General features: G+C 46.7%; 2 protein-coding genes across 2 annotated transcripts in view; one reads left to right on the top strand and one right to left on the bottom strand.

Annotated features, from left to right (window-relative positions):
• Positions 1–17,500, bottom strand: part of LOC130374897 (MAM domain-containing glycosylphosphatidylinositol anchor protein 2-like) — a 183,221-nt gene that overhangs the window by 140,154 nt on the left and 25,567 nt on the right. The gene's annotated exons all lie outside the window — the stretch shown is intronic.
• Positions 2,712–7,124, top strand: LOC130374413 (low choriolytic enzyme-like). The gene is made up of 8 exons (XM_056581163.1): positions 2,712–2,911; positions 3,497–3,527; positions 3,669–3,710; positions 4,302–4,448; positions 4,660–4,777; positions 5,124–5,302; positions 5,663–5,744; positions 6,508–7,124. Exons 1-8 carry the CDS (start codon positions 2,840–2,842, stop codon positions 6,647–6,649), a joined length of 813 nt encoding a protein of 270 aa, XP_056437138.1. The 5' UTR covers positions 2,712–2,839; the 3' UTR covers positions 6,650–7,124.

Here is a 17,500-nt window from a genome sequence, read left to right as displayed (position 1 = left end):
AAACCGCTCGGTGAAATGCAAAAATATGAGCCGGTATTATTTTGAATCAGGTGAATGGACCAATACTTTTAGAATAAGTGCAGGCCAGGTATTTCAGAATCAGAAGGTGTTAAGGGTCAATATGTCTGTTTAGGCCAGTCAAAGTGATTAACCTCCACTTTTCGTCACTCACTGGATGTGCTCTATTTCCAGGAAGGTGAACTATCGACTTACAGGGCATTAGATATCCATCTTGCCCGATCATGAGAATATTCCCCAAATGAACTGTGCTATTGGATTGCTGGCCTAATCAATTGCATTACACATATAAACAAGGCTGATTCAATTTACAATGACCACTAGATGTCTTGTATTTCATGATGGTTAGGAGGGCGTACCAGAAAGAGGAGAATCTAGATATTCGGTGTTGCCGTTTGTCTGAATATATTCCAACCGACTTGCTGATATCTACAAAGAGGATCGCCATGGAAGGCCCTCTCCATTACTGTCACTGTTAGTATACGGCTTTAAAGGTGTGTTCTCTTTACAGGGCAGGGCTGTTTAGCATGTGGCTAAACACACACTCTGCGCTAAGCCTCCCGGTGCCCTGTTCCCATTGGACAGACATGGTCATACTGGCTGACAAAATAATCATTACGATTTAATGACGACGTGTCAAACCTTGTTAAATCCAGTGGAGTGGACGGTTATTGGAGGTCAACTGTGGGAATGAGCAAGCGATTATTATTATTATTCGAATGATTATTAATATTATGATGATTCAACTCTTTTTTTCGGAGTGCTTAACATCTTTTATTCATGGTTCAGGGACAGTAGGGCATCAATAGAGGGACCCTCTCTCATCCGGCTCCAAGACCAGATGAGCCCAGTGTTTCAAAGCGCTGAGCCCATTGTTTAATAGGGCACTAAGTCATTAGATATTGCTCATTGGCTGTTGTCCCTGGCTGCCCAGCATAAGACGAGAGGAACTCAACGAGATGTACTCCAAGTCTATTAGGAGAGGTGAAGGGAAGTTTACTGATGCTTTATCACTTTAACGCTGTCTCCCACTGATTCTGTTCACAATAGACCGGGCGAGGAGGGCGACGCGGCGATCACACCAGCAGTCTGACTCCTCTGCTGTCAACACACTGCCGTTAAGGCGCCATGAATCTCTAGCGCCGAGACAAACGTAGAGCAAAACAGACGGACACGTCTTTCTTCGGTTGTAGATTTGTCGGGTTGTCTTGAGATGGTGAGATCTTGAGATCGGTTTTGTACTGTGAGCTTGGATAGCTGAATCAAACTGAGACCCTGGCACCACCTTTTTTCGTAACATCCAACTTGGAAGTATAACATTAAGGTAAATTAGACTATAGAGTCTATACTCCTATTCGTTGAACTTCCTCGTCGAAGGAACTTTGGCTCGATGATGTTTTTGCTGCGTGGATATGTTCGTTCGTACGTACGCTTACGTGAACGACACATGCGTCAGTGTAGAAAGGCAATTTCCCCCGGATGCAAGATAGGGCCCACAAACTCATAAACACATACACACACAAACGCACACACATACACACACACACAAACACACATAAACACACACACACACACGGATGCAGTCTCGCCACCGTTGTAAAGCCTGTGATCTACAGCCACGGCCTCGTTCATATAACGTCTCTATGTGGAAATTGCGGTCTTCCCTCTCAACCCTATAAGGTTTCATGGGCGTATGAGTAGCGTTTACTGGATGAGCCCGTAAACATCCTGTTTTAACCATGTGATTTACTGGGTGGTAACCGAGTCTGATCACTTTCGCCACAATAAACCCAACTATGTCTGGGATTTGGGAGATTTTAAAGGGGGCATATCATACCACCAGGTGTGAGTGTGATTAGCCATTACAAGCAGGTTGGAAAATGTGCAGCATTGTGACTATCCGTCACACATCTAGGTGGACACGCCCACCTGTGATGTCACAATGCTGCACATTTTGAAAACGGCTTGTAATGGCTAATCACACTCACACCTGGTGGTATGATAGGTCCCCTTTAACAACGGCCTATATTTTCTCATTATATAATTTTTTCTTTATCTGTGCTTTTGGTAATGTCCCCTGGCTGGCAGTCCAATTTTATTAATGCTGGATTTTAGACGATTATCGTCGAACAATAGTTGCATAAACATTTTGGAGTTTATGGAGTTAACTGCGGGCCCTTTGATTGAGCTATTACTGTTATTGGAAACGCGACATTTTAGATAAACCACTTTAGTACCGGTCACACCAAGCGATGCGACGCAATCCAAAGGGGTTAGAGTCGTAGCGCAGTTAATTAGCTCCTGAAAGAGGTTTCACGGCTATGAAGTCCAAACAGAAACTATGTTTTTTATAATTAGATGTCGCTAATCACCGCTAACCCTAACCCTATGTACTTTACAAGGAGAGAAGGAAAATATAGGGTTTAAACAGTATTATATTGTACTTTATTATTATATTTTTATTAACAGTACTACTCGGTATTCATCATTGAGTACCGTAATTCTATAGCCTTACGGAATTGTGTGACTATATTGTTAATGTTACACTATTGTTTAAATTAAGATTCTTGGATGTTGGAGCTATGTTTGAACAGTGCAGACAGAAAAGGGGCGGGAGAATGGGGCACTCCCATAAGCTGTAAGACTAAGAATCAGCCCACCACCACTCCCATTACAAACAGGAACACCTCGACCACCAGTATATAAACCCCTTACCCTGCCCTGGGAGAATACCATCATCGTAGGCCGCCAACAAGGAAAGCTCCTCTCGGCTTTAACCAACCATCATTTCCTAACCAGAACCCACGTCAGAGTAACTAAGATGGCCGCCCGGACCATCACCTTGGGTCTGCTTCTGTGTCTGCTGGCTGTCTCTCAGGCTCAGGAAATCATGGTGAGCAATGACCGAGCTATGCGGCTAAGACTAGGTTTACCTCCACTGCCTCTCCACATCTTGACAAGCGTAGTGGAGACAGTATATTATACAACGCGGTCTCCGGCAATCCTTTTTGGTCGGACATGATTTACAGCCATTTGAGGTGGTTTGCTTTTGTTTTTTACTATCGTACTTGTTAAAGAGCCATGTAGATATAATGGGTGTTGTAATTTCTTCAGCGTACATGTTTTTTTTAATTACATCATACTTTAGCGCTATGGAACACAACATTTGTAAATCAAATTACTCGCTACCAACTGAAATGGATAATGATCCCTAACCTAAATTAATTGAAAAACAACGTATTCAAATCAGGGTAACGCAGCTAATATGCGAACACAGAACATGTATTCCCTGTATAATGAGTCACTAGAAAATAGCCTGTACATATATTTGACATTGGAGGATGTTACCATGGAACATTAGCAACTAATTTTGTGTTTCTTTAAACATTACCCAGTGAAGGCCAAAGTATAATACATAGCTAACACGTCTATGCTGTGAAAGAAAGGACAACTGCTCAAACTTGTCATGTCCTTTCAGGAGGGAGAGGAACAGCAATCCAATGTCACTGGTGAGTTCAACAACCTCGTCCAACTGACAGGGCTCACACTCTCGGCTACCTTCCGTTCAAAGAAATAATCTGTTTTTATGCTGTAATGACTCAACCTGTGTGACCTTTCAGTGACGTGTGGCTCTTGGTTCTGTTGTTTAGGCACAATGGCGGTTGGGGACACCATCCTCATGATGAATAGCGGTAAGAAAAATTTGCTGCAAAGTTGAGCTGTGGGTTTTAACAGTTTGTCCGATAGATCAGAAACGGGGCGAAAATATCCTGGAACGGGGCAGAAATATCCTGGAACCGGGAGGAAATAGCCTGGAATGGGGCAGAAATAGCCTGCAATCGGGACCAAATATGCTGGAATGGGGCAGAAAGCGGTTCGGCTTAGCTCAGGAGGTAGAGCAGTTGTCTTGTAACCGAAAGGTTGTTCGATCACCAGCTCCTCCTAGCTGAGCGTTGATGTGTCCCTGAGCTAGACACTTAACCCTAACTGCTCCTGACGAGCTGGCTGTCGCCTAGCATGGTTGACTCTGCCGTCAATGTGTGTATTAACTGATGTACGTCGCTTCGGATAAAAGCGGCTGCTAAATGCCCTAAATGTAAAATGTAAAGCTGCAGAAATATCCTGGAATGGGGCACGTTCATCTTTTTGATTATTTCTCCTTTTACCTAAAAAACATAAATTACATTTATTAATCTAATTCCACTATATTTACTGTACGTACGGCAGTTCTGTCAAAAATAAGGTTTAAAGTGTATTGCCTGTTGCCTGTCTGCGACCGCCAGGATCTCCGGAATTCCTTATCGATGGAGATGTGTTGTTTTCCCGCAAACGGAGTGCCATGAAATGCTACAGCAAGTCGTTCAGCTGTCTGTGGCCCATGTCCGATAACGGGAAGGTGGAGATCCCCTTCACAATCAGTGACCAATACGGTAGGGTCTTCAGTTAATTCATTAACTAAAATTAATTGCATGAAAGGGTTGTTTATCCGGCATAATACATGTTTTCATTTCACATTTTTGTTTAAAGTGTATTTATAGCACCTTCCTTGGTCTAAAGTGTCACCACAATAAGTGTTTGCTTTGTGTCATAATGTAAATATCATTAAAAGTATTTTTCTGATCCTTCTTCGTCTGCTCCCAGCCGGCGACGAGGAGGCGGCCATTTTGAAGGCCTTGGAGGGTTTCCACTCTGAGACCTGCATCCGCTTCGTCCCCAGGAAAACCCAGCGGATGTACCTCCAGTTTAAGTCCTTATTCGGGTCAGTTCAGAACATCATTAACGTTATACCTATCCTAACATCCATATCCTATAACATCACGGCTTGTTTATAGTAAAACGGACAATAGCAGGGAGTTTGTATTACTGTACAAGATACGAGGTGGTTCACGGCAGACATCCCTTCCTCTCTTGCCATATTCTGACATTTATACTTGCACAACTCTCTCCTCTCTCTCTCTCTCTCTCTCTCTCTCTCTCTCTCTCTCTCTCTCTCTCTCTCTCTCTCTCTCTCTCTCTCTCTCTCTCTCTCTCTCTCTCTCTCTCTCTCTCTCTCTCTCTCTCTCTCTCTCTCTCTCTCTCTCTCTCCCTCCCTCTCTCCCCCTCAGGTGCTTCTCGTCTGTGGGCCGGATCGGGGAGCGCCAGGTGATTTCTCTGCAGAGTTTCGGCTGCGTGAACAATGGCATCATCCAGCACGAGGTGATGCACGCCCTGGGCTTCTACCACGAGCACACTCGCAGCGACCGCGACCAGCACATCCAGATCAGCTGGGAGAACATCCAACCTGGTAAGCGGCACCTCAAGCACCTTGCCATTCCTCCAGAAGAGCCGGGCCATGAATGAACGTGGTATCGTCAAGGCGTTGAAACAAGACGCTTTGGGCCAAAGCCAATTAGGGTGACTTCAAGATACATGGGATTCAGGCGATGGGCGTCTGTAAGAAGTTCATGGATCTATCGCTAGTAGGCTGCAGAGCTTGGGGGATCTGACCCGGGAACCTTCCGCCTTCGAGTCACACATCACAACAAGGATGTTAACCTTTTAACGTGGGGTTGCTGAACAAGAGAGCTGGGGGCGGGGGGGGGGGCGGTGTTCAGTGACAGTGTTCCCTCGAATCACCTCTGTTTTTCCTTCTCTCGCCCGAAAGATAAATTATATAACTTCAAGAAGAGGGACACCAACAACCTGGGCATGCCCTACGACTACCAGTCGGTGACGCACTACGGAAGGTAACCTCGAAGCCGATTGTATATTGTTTATTGTTTATTGTGCATCGAATGCTGAACCTCCAGTCGGTTCGGCTGTTGCAGAGACCCGTACGAGTCTAGGGAGTACCTTATTCCACGCAGCCGACCACCAGCGTTCTCCAAGGGCTACACAGGTTCACGGTTAACGGTATCGCCCTGACCCCGGGAAGCTGTCTAAAGGCCAGGGGAACAAGTAGGACCCAGACGGCAGAACTGGCTTTAGATTGGGACACAATAGATAATGACTACATTGTGCAGCCTGGGTCAGGAAAAGGGCTTTCGGACTCACCTCAGAGACGTTAAAACAGTTCTGTACATTACAAACAGACTAACATCACATGAAACAAATACATACACATATGTAGTTTTATAATTTATTAAAGCAATTGCATTTTGTATAAATTGCCTTTTGTAAGCAACGTGTTTTGGCAGAGAGTTTATAATAGAAATGGCTCCAAACTCTGCTTTGACAGGGTGGCTACGAGCCTTAGCTTATAGCACTAGCTGTCCTGCTGTAGTATGTATGTGGTTAGCATCCTCCACTATGGCGCTATAGCTTTCACTGTAAACAGAGACAGAGTCGCACAGAGCAACTGTGTACCAGCGATTTCAACAGTTGGCCGATGCCCCGGGCAGGAGCACAGAAGAGTGATGCCTCATTCCAGGGACGGTCAGTCCTCCCACCATCACCATATCTCGACCACACACCTAATACAGTTAGTTTTTTTTTGTATTTTTGTTCCAGGAGAGCCTTCAGTACTGTGTGGAAGGACACCATTACTCCCATCCCGGATGCCTCCGTCCCCATCGGGAGGAACAACGGCCTGTCCGGGATTGACATTCAAAAGATCAACAAGCTGTACAAATGCTGGTCCCCTCGCTTCTAAACCCCCTACCAACCAGAGATTATTTCTGAAAAGCTATTATATGCAAAATTAGATGATTCTAAATGTGTTTTAAAGAAACCTCTGTCACGTAGACGCTAACATTACCGCTACAGTGATCTAGGTCGATTTCTCAGACTCTGCAGCAAAATCTTATGAGTTTGAGCTGGCTTTTGGAGGGCAAAGAGGAGAGGAATTTAGGCGGGAGGCTAGCTTAAAATCTTAAATGTTGCATATCATACCTTTCTTTCAGCTATCAAAAAAGTGCTATACTGTGCACATATAAGTCCATTACATTTAAGTTTGATATATCCACCATGAAAACACTCTCTAAATATACATTACCCATATCGCCCTATGCCATTTTAAGCGTTTTTATGCCAGTTGAAAGCTAGGGCTGTGATACAATGGATGCCTTGTTGTATTGTGTATTGTGGTATTGTTTCGTATTGTTGCGTCGAAATGTGAAGAATAAAGTCTCATCATCAAAAAAAGCAAATTAATTTGAATACTGTGTTCGGCCTATAACTGTACAATGGTTTAAGCAGTAGCTAAATAGCTTGAACTGAAAAAAAATATTAAACAGACGAAAAACATTATGATAAGAATGCAATTGTTTGGCCGTTCCTCATCCACAATCCTACGAGTCTGATTTCACAGAGGGTGTGGTCCTCAATGGACCAACAGAACTAGAGGAGTTCAGGGCCACACGCACCTCAAGGCATTGTAATCCCATACATTACCGTCGTGCATCGGTACATCAGGCTGTCCTTCGGAGATAAAAGAGAAGTCAGTAGGACCATTGAGAAAGCGGAAGAGAGTGGGAGTACATGTGAAAGTTGAATGGTTTGAGAAGGACACAGGCCTTGTGAGTGCTTTCTTTTTGCCCCTGACAATACTAGGCCCTACTCAGAATTCTCGATAACACGTAACAATACAGTCTCTTTGTTAGAGTGCAAACACATGTGTCATAAGCCATGTCACAACCTGTAACAGCATATACCTACTACAATGCTAACCACATTGTGGAGCTACATGCTGTTCCCAAAGGCTACATACATTCCTCTACCGAGGAAATCTCCTGATGCCAAATGTATGAACATCAGTGTTGTTCAACTGGACATCGATGGCCACTTTAATGTCCCATCAAGCATCACTTCAGTCGCGCTCGGCGTGCAACATATCGATTCCTTGTGCATGTGGAAATATTCAGCGCTTCGGCTCTGTTTGTGTGCCAAACACCACTCCACTGGGGACGTTGGGCCTTGGCGACAACTTAAAGCGCCACTCCCGCCATCATCAGGATTAAAGCAGGATAATCTTTCAGCCAAAGGGGTCCTTGACATCATTGCAAGACACAAATGAGGCAGCTTTGAGACATGGTGATGGTTCAAGTTCAAAAAGGGACCCCCGATTCTCTTTATAACATCAACGTTTTAGCGAGACGTGGCTGATGTGATCCTGTAAGCACAACATTACCTGAGCGTTTGAGAAGCATTACGCTAAAACATTCCCCGATCAGAGCGCGCTTTAGGGCACTGCGTTAGAAGAGAAAAAGGCAAAGAATAAATCAAGATGAAATGCCAAGTGCTAAGTTAAGTTCAGCGGTTTGCTCTTGTGCACCGCAAAGCCAAAGTGCCTTGATAATGGAGTGCCCGGTGTGTACCGTTCGTGTAGCGAGCGAGCCTTTTCCAGGGAACGCGCCGTGACTGAGCTTTAAAGGGCAGTACAGTGTGCATGACCAGCAGGTCCTCCCGTACAATGTCCTTTCTAATGAGTGCAGCGCCGAGCAGATCCAAACACGCTCTGATCTATGATGTCACCGTTAATAAGCCCGCCGGGCCGTAACCGTTTCAGCAGACGGGGGGGGGGGGGGGGGGTGCCGCTCGCCCGCCCGCCGCGATGTACCATTACCTCAGATCAGCGCCCCCGCCTCGCCGCAGAGGCCGTGCCCTCCAACGCACGCGCGCTCCTCCGACACTCCTCCTCTGCAGAGGCCTGAGCCGTCTGCCGCCCGGCTGATTAGCGACTCGGGATTCAAAATGTTTGATTTAGACTTAGGGCAAGGTCTAACCGGTTTTATTTAAGTTTTATTTAAGTGTAATACAAAGAATGCCCCTTTTCGGTCAACTGGGTTGGTGGAGGTTACGTCAAAAAGGCTAGCATGTGTTTTTTACGCTAGCCAGTCCGTTATAAAAGCTATTTATTTCCGCTACGTAATTTTATTTAAATTCAATTTTATTTGAATAGCCCTTAATCACCGGTACAGTCTCAAAGGGCTTAACAGGCCATATTATTTAGGACACCCACCGGACCCTAGCCCCCCAGGGAAGAGAAGAAAAAACTGCCTTAATAATTAATTATTATTATTTAATTATTAAGCATGGAAGAAACCTTGAGAAGGAAGACAGGGACGATCAGGACTGCAATGGGTGCCATCATTGACTTGCATACATGTCATGCACCGTAGCAGATCGGTAAAACCGAAGACTCCAAGAAATAAGCATTTTCAAACAAATGGTCTGCATTTATGTAGCGCTTTAATTCAAAGCGCTTTACAATATTGCCTGACATTCACCCATTCTCACGCCGACAGCAGGGTCAACCACGCAAGGAAACAGCCAGGTCATCGGGAGCAGTAAGGGTAGGGTAGCTTGCTCAGGGACACCTCGACACTAGGAGGAGCCGGGGATCAAACTAGCAACCTTGCGGTTACCAGCCAACCCCCTCTACCTCCTGAGCTACAGCCTCCCCCGATAAGCATTTGAGAACGTTAAAAAGACAAGGCGAAAGAGAAACACACACATCCTGCTCCCCGCTCGATAAAAGAAACATGGGAGCAGAGTGTTTCTCTGAAACAAAATGCATAAAGAGGAGGTTTTATACCAGGGGCGTACAACACAGGCGGGCAACCTTAAAAGCATAAGAGGACGTGTGGTGTGGTGAGTGTGTGTGTCCGTGTCAGTCTGCATCAGCGTCCGCCGGGCGGGGTCACGCCTCAGCTTCCTGTGGGGGCGCCGTGCGGTCACGAGCTCGTCGACCTATCAGACGGTTCCATCCAGGGAGACGGGGGGATGATGGGGTCAGGAAAACAAGACGTGTTTTTTTTTTGCGCCGGGAAACATTTTGAAGACATAAATGAATAAAGGGGAAGGAGAAAACAACAGATTGGGATCGCACCGCAGGAGAAACCGATGAACCGTCCTCCAAACTATGCAGAGTTGAGTTTGAAGAGAGACGACTTTGTAGTACGCAATACACAAACGCCGCAAGCAGAGTAGAAATAAAATACTATATCGGGGAGAAATAGTATGATGCCACGTTTAGGAATAATACAACTATCGACTATTGATGTTTGTGTACTGTGATGTGTTATTGTCGAAAGTACTCCTCCGCAATATTGAAGACGGATACCAGTCCTGCTGAAGTATATCACCACTACTTGGCTCAAGGTTCTACGCACTCGTGCTTTGCCTGATCTGAAACTCCAACTACCAAGTGGCACGAGCCTGAGACAGATCGACGGCTGCATGTATGCCATCCGTCCATCTGCCGACCATCGTCTTGGATCACATGCAAGGCTTCCCCCTCGGAAAACACAGTGGGATGCTCCAGGAATCTTACCAAAGAGGGAACCGTGCAAACTACAGAAGGGGTGGCAGGAGTCCTGAGCTCAGGCCGTCAAATGGGCAAGCGCGTTTCATCCGAAGGCTGCTTGAGCCCAGAGCACACTGCTGCCGTTGGGAAAGACGCGGAAATATCTATGTCGGATTTAAGGTCCAAAACATACTCCAGGCCTTACCGTAGCCGGCACGAATCCGGGCTCTGTGTTCTCTGCCCTGTTATCAACAATATAGTTTGCTTTATTTTCTGGGTTTGCGCTACGATATGAACCTGGATTCCCGCTGTGTGTGTTGTGGGCTTTAAAATCTGGAAAGAGATGCATGTCGCCAGGAGTAGCTAAAAGGATGGCGCATCTGGCTCTTGGAGGCGTATAAGTAAGGTAACTCTACTACGTCCATTTTGAATCGAAACCAGTACAGTCTGCTACACTCCTAAGACTACTGGTAAACATCCAAGTCGCTCTTCAGGCTTTAGCGGGACTTCCGGGCTTCTGAGTAGCACATCCTCGGCTCGCCCTCCCCTACCGCTCTGTTAGTCAATGATGAGGAATTGCTCCTGTCGGAAAATGATGGGGACCCATTAGTGTCGGAATCCCAGCTCGGATTGAGGCCCGGAAAAACGAGCCGCCGGGAGAACAAGATTTTAACAAGGTGTTCATTGGTAATGTGAGGGATGGCGATTTGCGCTCTCTCTCTCTCTCTCTGTCTCTGTCCAACTCTCTCTCTCCCTCTGGGCGACCAATGGAGGAGGTGGACGAAAGAGATGGAGGAATCAAGATAAAGAGAATGGAGCGAAAGGTGAGAGAGGGAGAAAGAGAGAGAGAGAGAGAGAGAAAGTCAGAGATAGAGAGCGACAGAGTCAGAGAGAGAGAGTAAGAGAGAGAGCAAGAGAGAGTGGATCGGGGAGTGTGAAGGAGAGAGGCAATGAGGTTGGGCGATGAGGAAAGGTGGGTACATGGCAATCCAGTGCTGGGACGAGACGTAAAGCACCCCAAAGTGCGGTCGGAGATTGCCAGGTTCATCCAGAGAGGATTTACTGATCCCCTCCTAACTCAAATCTCTCATCGTCTGAGCTTAAGTCGCCTCCCCCGCCACAACGTCTCGACAGCCTGTTACCGGCTAACGGCAGCTGTACCTCACACCCCCAAAAAGTACAAACCTGCATCAACCCAACTTTGCACTTGACCTGATCTTACCCGTCATCTCTCTCTCTCTCACACACCAACTCAGGGGACTTGGGGGACAGCAAAGGGAACAACGCAAACCACACTCTGAAGCATCACACTGAAACACGTGTTTCAAGACATTCAAAGCTGACGTCAAGCCTCAACATGCAAATGATTGAACGATGGAGCGAGAGAGATAGAGCTGGAGTACATCTCCTGAGAGACTGTGGCGTGTAGTGGGGTTTGGGGGGGATGGGGGTGGGGGATGAAGGAAGTAGCCCAAGACGGAGTGTGTTCTGGTTTTCTTTTCTTTCTTTTCCGCTGCAAGTGTGTGTACGTTCGAGCTCCCACAACAAAAGGTTGGGATTGCATAATTGCCGGTGCTGATTTCATTACGGTGGAATGGGGTAATTATACGCAGCAATTATACACGTTGTATGTGTCTAAAGTGTTTGAGGGGGACAGCGATGAGATGACAGGGACACCGGGGTACGACATCAGAGCGTAATCGCCGTGTCTGGCCTCGCCCTCGTCAGGCGAGCGGTTGGTTGAGCGATTTAGCGGCGCCTCGGCGCTAACCTCACCCACATGCTAGGCCTAACTGAAATGTCGTGGTTTATTTGGTGGTTTCTTCTTTAAAACGTTATTTCTAAGGCTTGTTGACGATGGCGGAAAAATTGTAGTCAAAGAAAAAGGTTTAAACAAATGTCGACGTTGATTAGTGGGTTTTGCAACGTCGGATGTTGTGTTTTTATTACGAGTCAGATAGTGAAGGCGCACGTCGACAATAGGGAAAATAAAAGCGATTACTCCGCTCTCAGTGGCGCCACCGACTCGTCCCCGATGACAAAAAGATTTATTTCAACTGAATGTTGCACAAAAACAAATACCCCGTTTAAATATGTGTTTTGCTCAAAGACATGGCAGATAAGGGGAGGAAAATTATGTTTGCTTTAATTTATATGTTTATTTTCTTTGTGTACAGCATAAGATTCCTGTGGGGACGGGCACTCCCTGCAGAGATGTGTTGTACATATTTTTAACAGAGTATTTGTTTATCATCCCCCCCCCACCCTCCCCCCTCCCCCTGCCAATTAGAAGTATGATTAATTAAACAATTTGTGATTCCAGATACATATTTGGCCCTCCATTGGTGTATGATTACCCACAACACACTTTAAATAACGTTGTTTTTTTAAACTCAGCTTCCAGAGTGTCCTCTGGAAATCAATTAATTTGTCGTTCGTCACACCCCTGAGCTCAGTATATCACCACGGCGACGCACTTTGTTTGTGTTGATGCTGGTTGTCGCTTTTATTGTTGTTGTTGTTGTTTGTTATTGTCGGATGGAGGGACTGCAGGGGACAGACATGGCAGTCGCATCCGCATCTCAGTTACAAAGAGGGGTCATCGAGGGGTCAAACGAACTAACCAACGCTATCTTTCCCCTTCTGGGTTTTGGTATTCACACAGCTGCCAAGGTCACTTTATTTGTGTTTCTGAAAAGTAAACAGCGCCTCTGTTCACAGGATTTTTTTTTGGACAAAAGCAAAAGTGGTTCACCGACGTTAATTAGTTTCGCCTGTGTTACATAAATTGCAAAAAAAATTATCCATCAAAAGAGAGATTGTGTGTGTTTGTGTGGTTGTATCTAAGTGCGTGCACCCACTTGTACTTGAAAGGGCCGCGATTGCCCAAAAACTCGCAAAATGTATACACAATTATGCATATCCATAAAAATATCCTCAAACTTCAAGTTTATTTGAATAACTTTTATTGTGAAGGATTGCCAGGGATGCTTGGTTGATGCCGTTTACTTCATCCACTGATTATAGCGTCTGCTATGTCTCATATCCTCCTCTCCCTCCCCTCCCTGAAGCCGATCCTCACAGGTGTGTGTGGATGTCTTTGGGGTGCTCCTCCCTGTCTCCCTGTCTATGGAGAAGCTCGTGTTCAATTCCTGCCTTGTATCAAACACTCTATTGAAACACCATTTTCTCCCCCTCCCTGCCTCCATTTAGCTACCTTAACATGTTCCGTGCCGTTGTGAGTCCGCACGCGACCAGGTTGGGCACCGGAGCGTGAAATTGAGCGATGTTACCTTGCCAGTATGAAATATTATAAGCAGAAACGGAAAGGAGGGGGGAGAGAGAGAGTGAGAAAAGAGAGAGAGAGAGAGAGAGAGAGAGAGAGAGAGAGAGAGAGAGAGAGAGAGAGAGAGAGAGAGAGAGAGAGAGAGAGAGAGAGAGAGAGAGAGAAAGAGCATGAAAGAAAGGGAGAGAAAGCAAGAGAAAGAGAGAAAGAAAGACAAAGAAAGAAAAAGAGAGAGAGAGAGGCACTGTGAGGCAGTGCCGAGCAGTGTGTGTTTCTGTGTGTCTGTGTGTGTGTATGCGTGTGTGTGTGTGTGTGTGTGTATACGCATGAGATAGTGTATTTGTGTATTTTCTACATCAGCTGTTGAGACTGACACCTTAACCTTGTCTGTCAACAAAATAATTTGCCCCCTCCGTCATCCCCTCTCTCCCACCATGCGGAAATTCTCCTCAATTCTCTCTCTCCTCTTGTTTGCAGTTTTCCTCTCCCTGCTATTGCTTTTGTCTACAGCTCTTTATTGAGCACCAATCTACATTGGATGAGCATAAAAAGCTAATTGGATCTGAGCGTGCCTACCCTATTCAACAACGTGTGGTTCTCCATGGAGAAGGTTGAAGTTGTCCTTTAGTGTGGATAATAGTTTGATTAATCACACTTTAAAAGGGGTCCCGGTCACACAGTGTCCTTGTTTAAAGCGTGGTTCTTGCTTATATAGGTCTGCTTGTTTTCATGTTAGCCTGAGTGTAAATCGAATATGAGCGAAAATAACCTTAGTGAGCGTTGCTATGACATAATAACCAAGAACAAGAACAAATGAACACAAAAGCAAGACAAAGAACAAAGCAAACCGCATCAAAGTGCGTTTTTCAGTGTTGCGTCTTTCTGTACATGTATACGGTGTACGTTTATCAAGCTTAATACTGCGACGCGGTAGCAAAACTGCACAGCAGAATGGAGACTGTGACATCACCGGTAACCATCCTTTCTTAAGGTACAAGAGCGCATTGCAATCAATCAGTCTGACTACAACGAAATGGATATTCCGTCGTTATTCTCATAACACCCATAATCTTGTGATTCCTCCATATCATCATTAAAAAAACGAGGATGACACGAGCTTGGTGTCTTTCTAATCAAGCAAATCATCCCTTTATAACGTGAGACACGCATGTTGCAATAACAAGGTATTTTCCCCCACCCAAAGGATTGCAATACGTTCCTAAGAGCAGAATTTAATATGCTGCAGCAGCCTGCACTGTCTCTCCCCTCGCACTTGGTAATGAAATCCAACCTGAATATACTGCACTCTCCAAGCCTAACATACTGCAGTGTTGGACCTGCAACATTATGGAGGACATTGGCGGAGGGGACTCCATAGATGGAATTGTTTGGGTTAGGTTGTGGCGTGTTTGGGGGGGAAGGGGGTAGAGGAAGGGGGTGAGGAGGGGGCAGGGATAAAAGAAAACAGCGGTTGCTCTGTGGAGTGTAAAATGGGAGGTTAAGGCTGCGGCGAGGAGAATGGAACAAGAGAAAGAAAGGTAGAGAGAAGTAGGAGACTAGTGAGATAGAAGCACAGAGAGAGAGAACGAGAGGTAGAGAGAAGTAGGAGACTAGTGAGATAGAAGCACAGAGAGAGAGAACGAGAGGTAGAGAGAGGTAGAGGGCTAGTGAGATAGAAGAACAGAGAGAGAGAACGAAAGGTAGAGAGAAGTAGGGGGCTAATGAGATAGAAGAACAGAAAGAGAGAGAGCGAGAGGTAGAGAGAGGTAGAGGGCTAGTGAGATAGCGGTAGAGAGAGAGAGGTAGAGGGCTAGTGAGAGAGAGGTAGAGGGCTAGTGAGAGAGAGGTAGAGAGAGGTAGAGGGCTAGTGAGAGAGAGGTAGAGAGAGAGAGGTAGAGGGCTAGTGAGAGAGAGGTAGAGAGAGAGAGAGGTAGAGGGCTAGTGAGAGAGAGGTAGAGAGAGAGAGGTAGAGAGAGAGAGGTAGAGGGCTAGTGAGAGAGAGGTAGAGAGAGGTAGAGGGCTAGTGAGATAGCGGTAGAGCCTGGTACAGAGAGAGAGAGAGGGAAGCAGATATAAAGAAAGAGAGATACAGAGAAAGAAAGAGAGAGGTACAGAGAGAGAGAGACGGAGGGAGCTACTGAGCGAGGGGGCGAGCGAGCGGCAGAGAGACGGATGGAGACAGGGAGAGGCCCATGCATCACGCTCCGACGCCGTCTGGACCACGGAGCGACCGCGGCCGGGATGGATCGTCACACACCTGGACCTTCATTTAAAGTCAGCGGCGTCTATAGATACCGGTCACGGCTGGAGATGTCAGAGTAGTGAGGATGGGAGCCCGATCAGGAGGTACATGGGGGGTGTTGGGGGGGGCTCCACAGAGTAGACATGTTGTCTCGGGACGTATGGGATCGGTCGAAGCAATGTATGGAGGGAAGGGAGGGGTATAGGAGCAGGGGCGAGCTTAGCTTCGTCTGACATTTTGTTTTATTCTGGCCCATGGCCGTGGAAGTAGGCGAGAAGTGAGCGTCAAACTTGTTCTTCATTCCCCCCCACTGGGAGCATGAGCAGGGGCGGGGCTTAGAACGAGGGGGGGGGGGGGGCTAACGAGAGAGGAGACCGATCGGAATGTCGGATGTCGGAGCCGGGTGTTCCGAAAACACACCCGATGTGTCTGAGTTATTGACGAAGGAGGACATCTTCCGTCAATAAGAGATCCATACGCCTGGGGCCAAATCCACTTTTTTGTTTTCCTTCTTCTCGCCAGTCAACATGAGGCGGAGCGGGTACTGCGTTTGTCATTATCCGACAACGCAGGGAGCCACGGTGAATTAACATAAATCTAGGACTTTGTTGCGGTAGGACCGGCAAGTAAAACGCATTTATTAAGCGCATGCTGTTCCCAGCGCTGCGGATGCGGACCACAGACACGGACAGACGCTGACAATGAAATGACAATGCGCCGGGCGGCCACACGAAACAGACACGCACAACACAAATAAACAAAGAGGAAAAAAGGCCTCCTCGCGGATGAGGCTAATTTGTTGTTGGTACGCGTTTGTGCGTGACCCTCGCGAGGCCGTGGGCGGTACGCAGCGCCGATGTCATAACGACGGAAACGCGAGGTTGGCTCAACCTCTGTTAGCGGGGGAGAAACAGGAGAAACAGCAGTAGACAGGGCCTACTGCTGTAAAATCTTTACCACCACTGTGCCCAGCCCTGGATACATATAAAATAAAAACCTCTGGCTCCCAGCCTTTCAAATAAATGTAAGAAGGTTGAGGAAGACGACGCAGTGTGTGTGTGCGTGCGTGGGTGCGTGTGTGTGTATAATAATAATAATAATAATAAATTTTATTTATAATGCACTTTATATTCAAGAATCTCAAAGTGCTTCAGAGAAAAAAATACCAAAAAACTATTAAAAAAGGGGGAACCTCAAAGAAAGTTTAGCTAAATGCTCTTTTAAAGAGATGGGTTTTGAGGTTCCGTTTAAAAAGAGCTGTAGTCGGTGGAGCCCTCAGGTGGTCAGGGAGGGCGTTCCATAGTCTAGGGGCAGCAGCAGAAAAGGCCCGATCACCCATGGTGCACAGCTTCGTATGTCGGGTTTGGAGGGTGTGAGTGGATCCTGAACGGAGTGTACGTGAGTTTGTCGGGGGGGTGAGGAGTTCCTGAGATAGAGGGGGGCAAGTCCGTGAAGGCACTGGTGGGTGAGGAGGGAGACCTTGTACTCAATTCTGAGTGAGACAGGGAGCCAGTGCAGTGATTTCAGGATGGGGGTGATGTGGTCATGCTTGCGCACCCTCAGGACCCTGGCAGCACTGTTTTGAATGTATTGGAGCCTCTGGATGCTCTTGCCAGGGATCCCAATGAGGAGTGCATTGCAGTAGTCCAACCTGGAGGAGACAAAGGCATGGACGAGCTTCTCTGCATCAGCCAGGGTGAGGGATTGGCGGAGTTTGGCAATGTTCCTG

Source organism: Gadus chalcogrammus, chromosome 21 (genome assembly GCF_026213295.1).
Source record: "Gadus chalcogrammus isolate NIFS_2021 chromosome 21, NIFS_Gcha_1.0, whole genome shotgun sequence".
Classification (NCBI taxonomy): Eukaryota; Metazoa; Chordata; class Actinopteri; order Gadiformes; family Gadidae; genus Gadus; species Gadus chalcogrammus.
This window is presented reverse-complemented; position numbering and strand designations above follow the sequence as displayed.

Coding starts and splice junctions, on each gene's coding strand:
- LOC130374413 (XM_056581163.1), top strand. CDS start 2,840: ATGGCCGCCCGGACCATCACCTTGGGTCTGCTTCTGTGTCTGCTGGCT. Junction 3,528..3,668: donor ACAGCAATCCAATGTCACTG/GTGAGTTCAACA, acceptor TCTGTTGTTTAG/GCACAATGGCGGTTGGGGAC. Junction 5,303..5,662: donor CTGGGAGAACATCCAACCTG/GTAAGCGGCACC, acceptor CTCGCCCGAAAG/ATAAATTATATAACTTCAAG.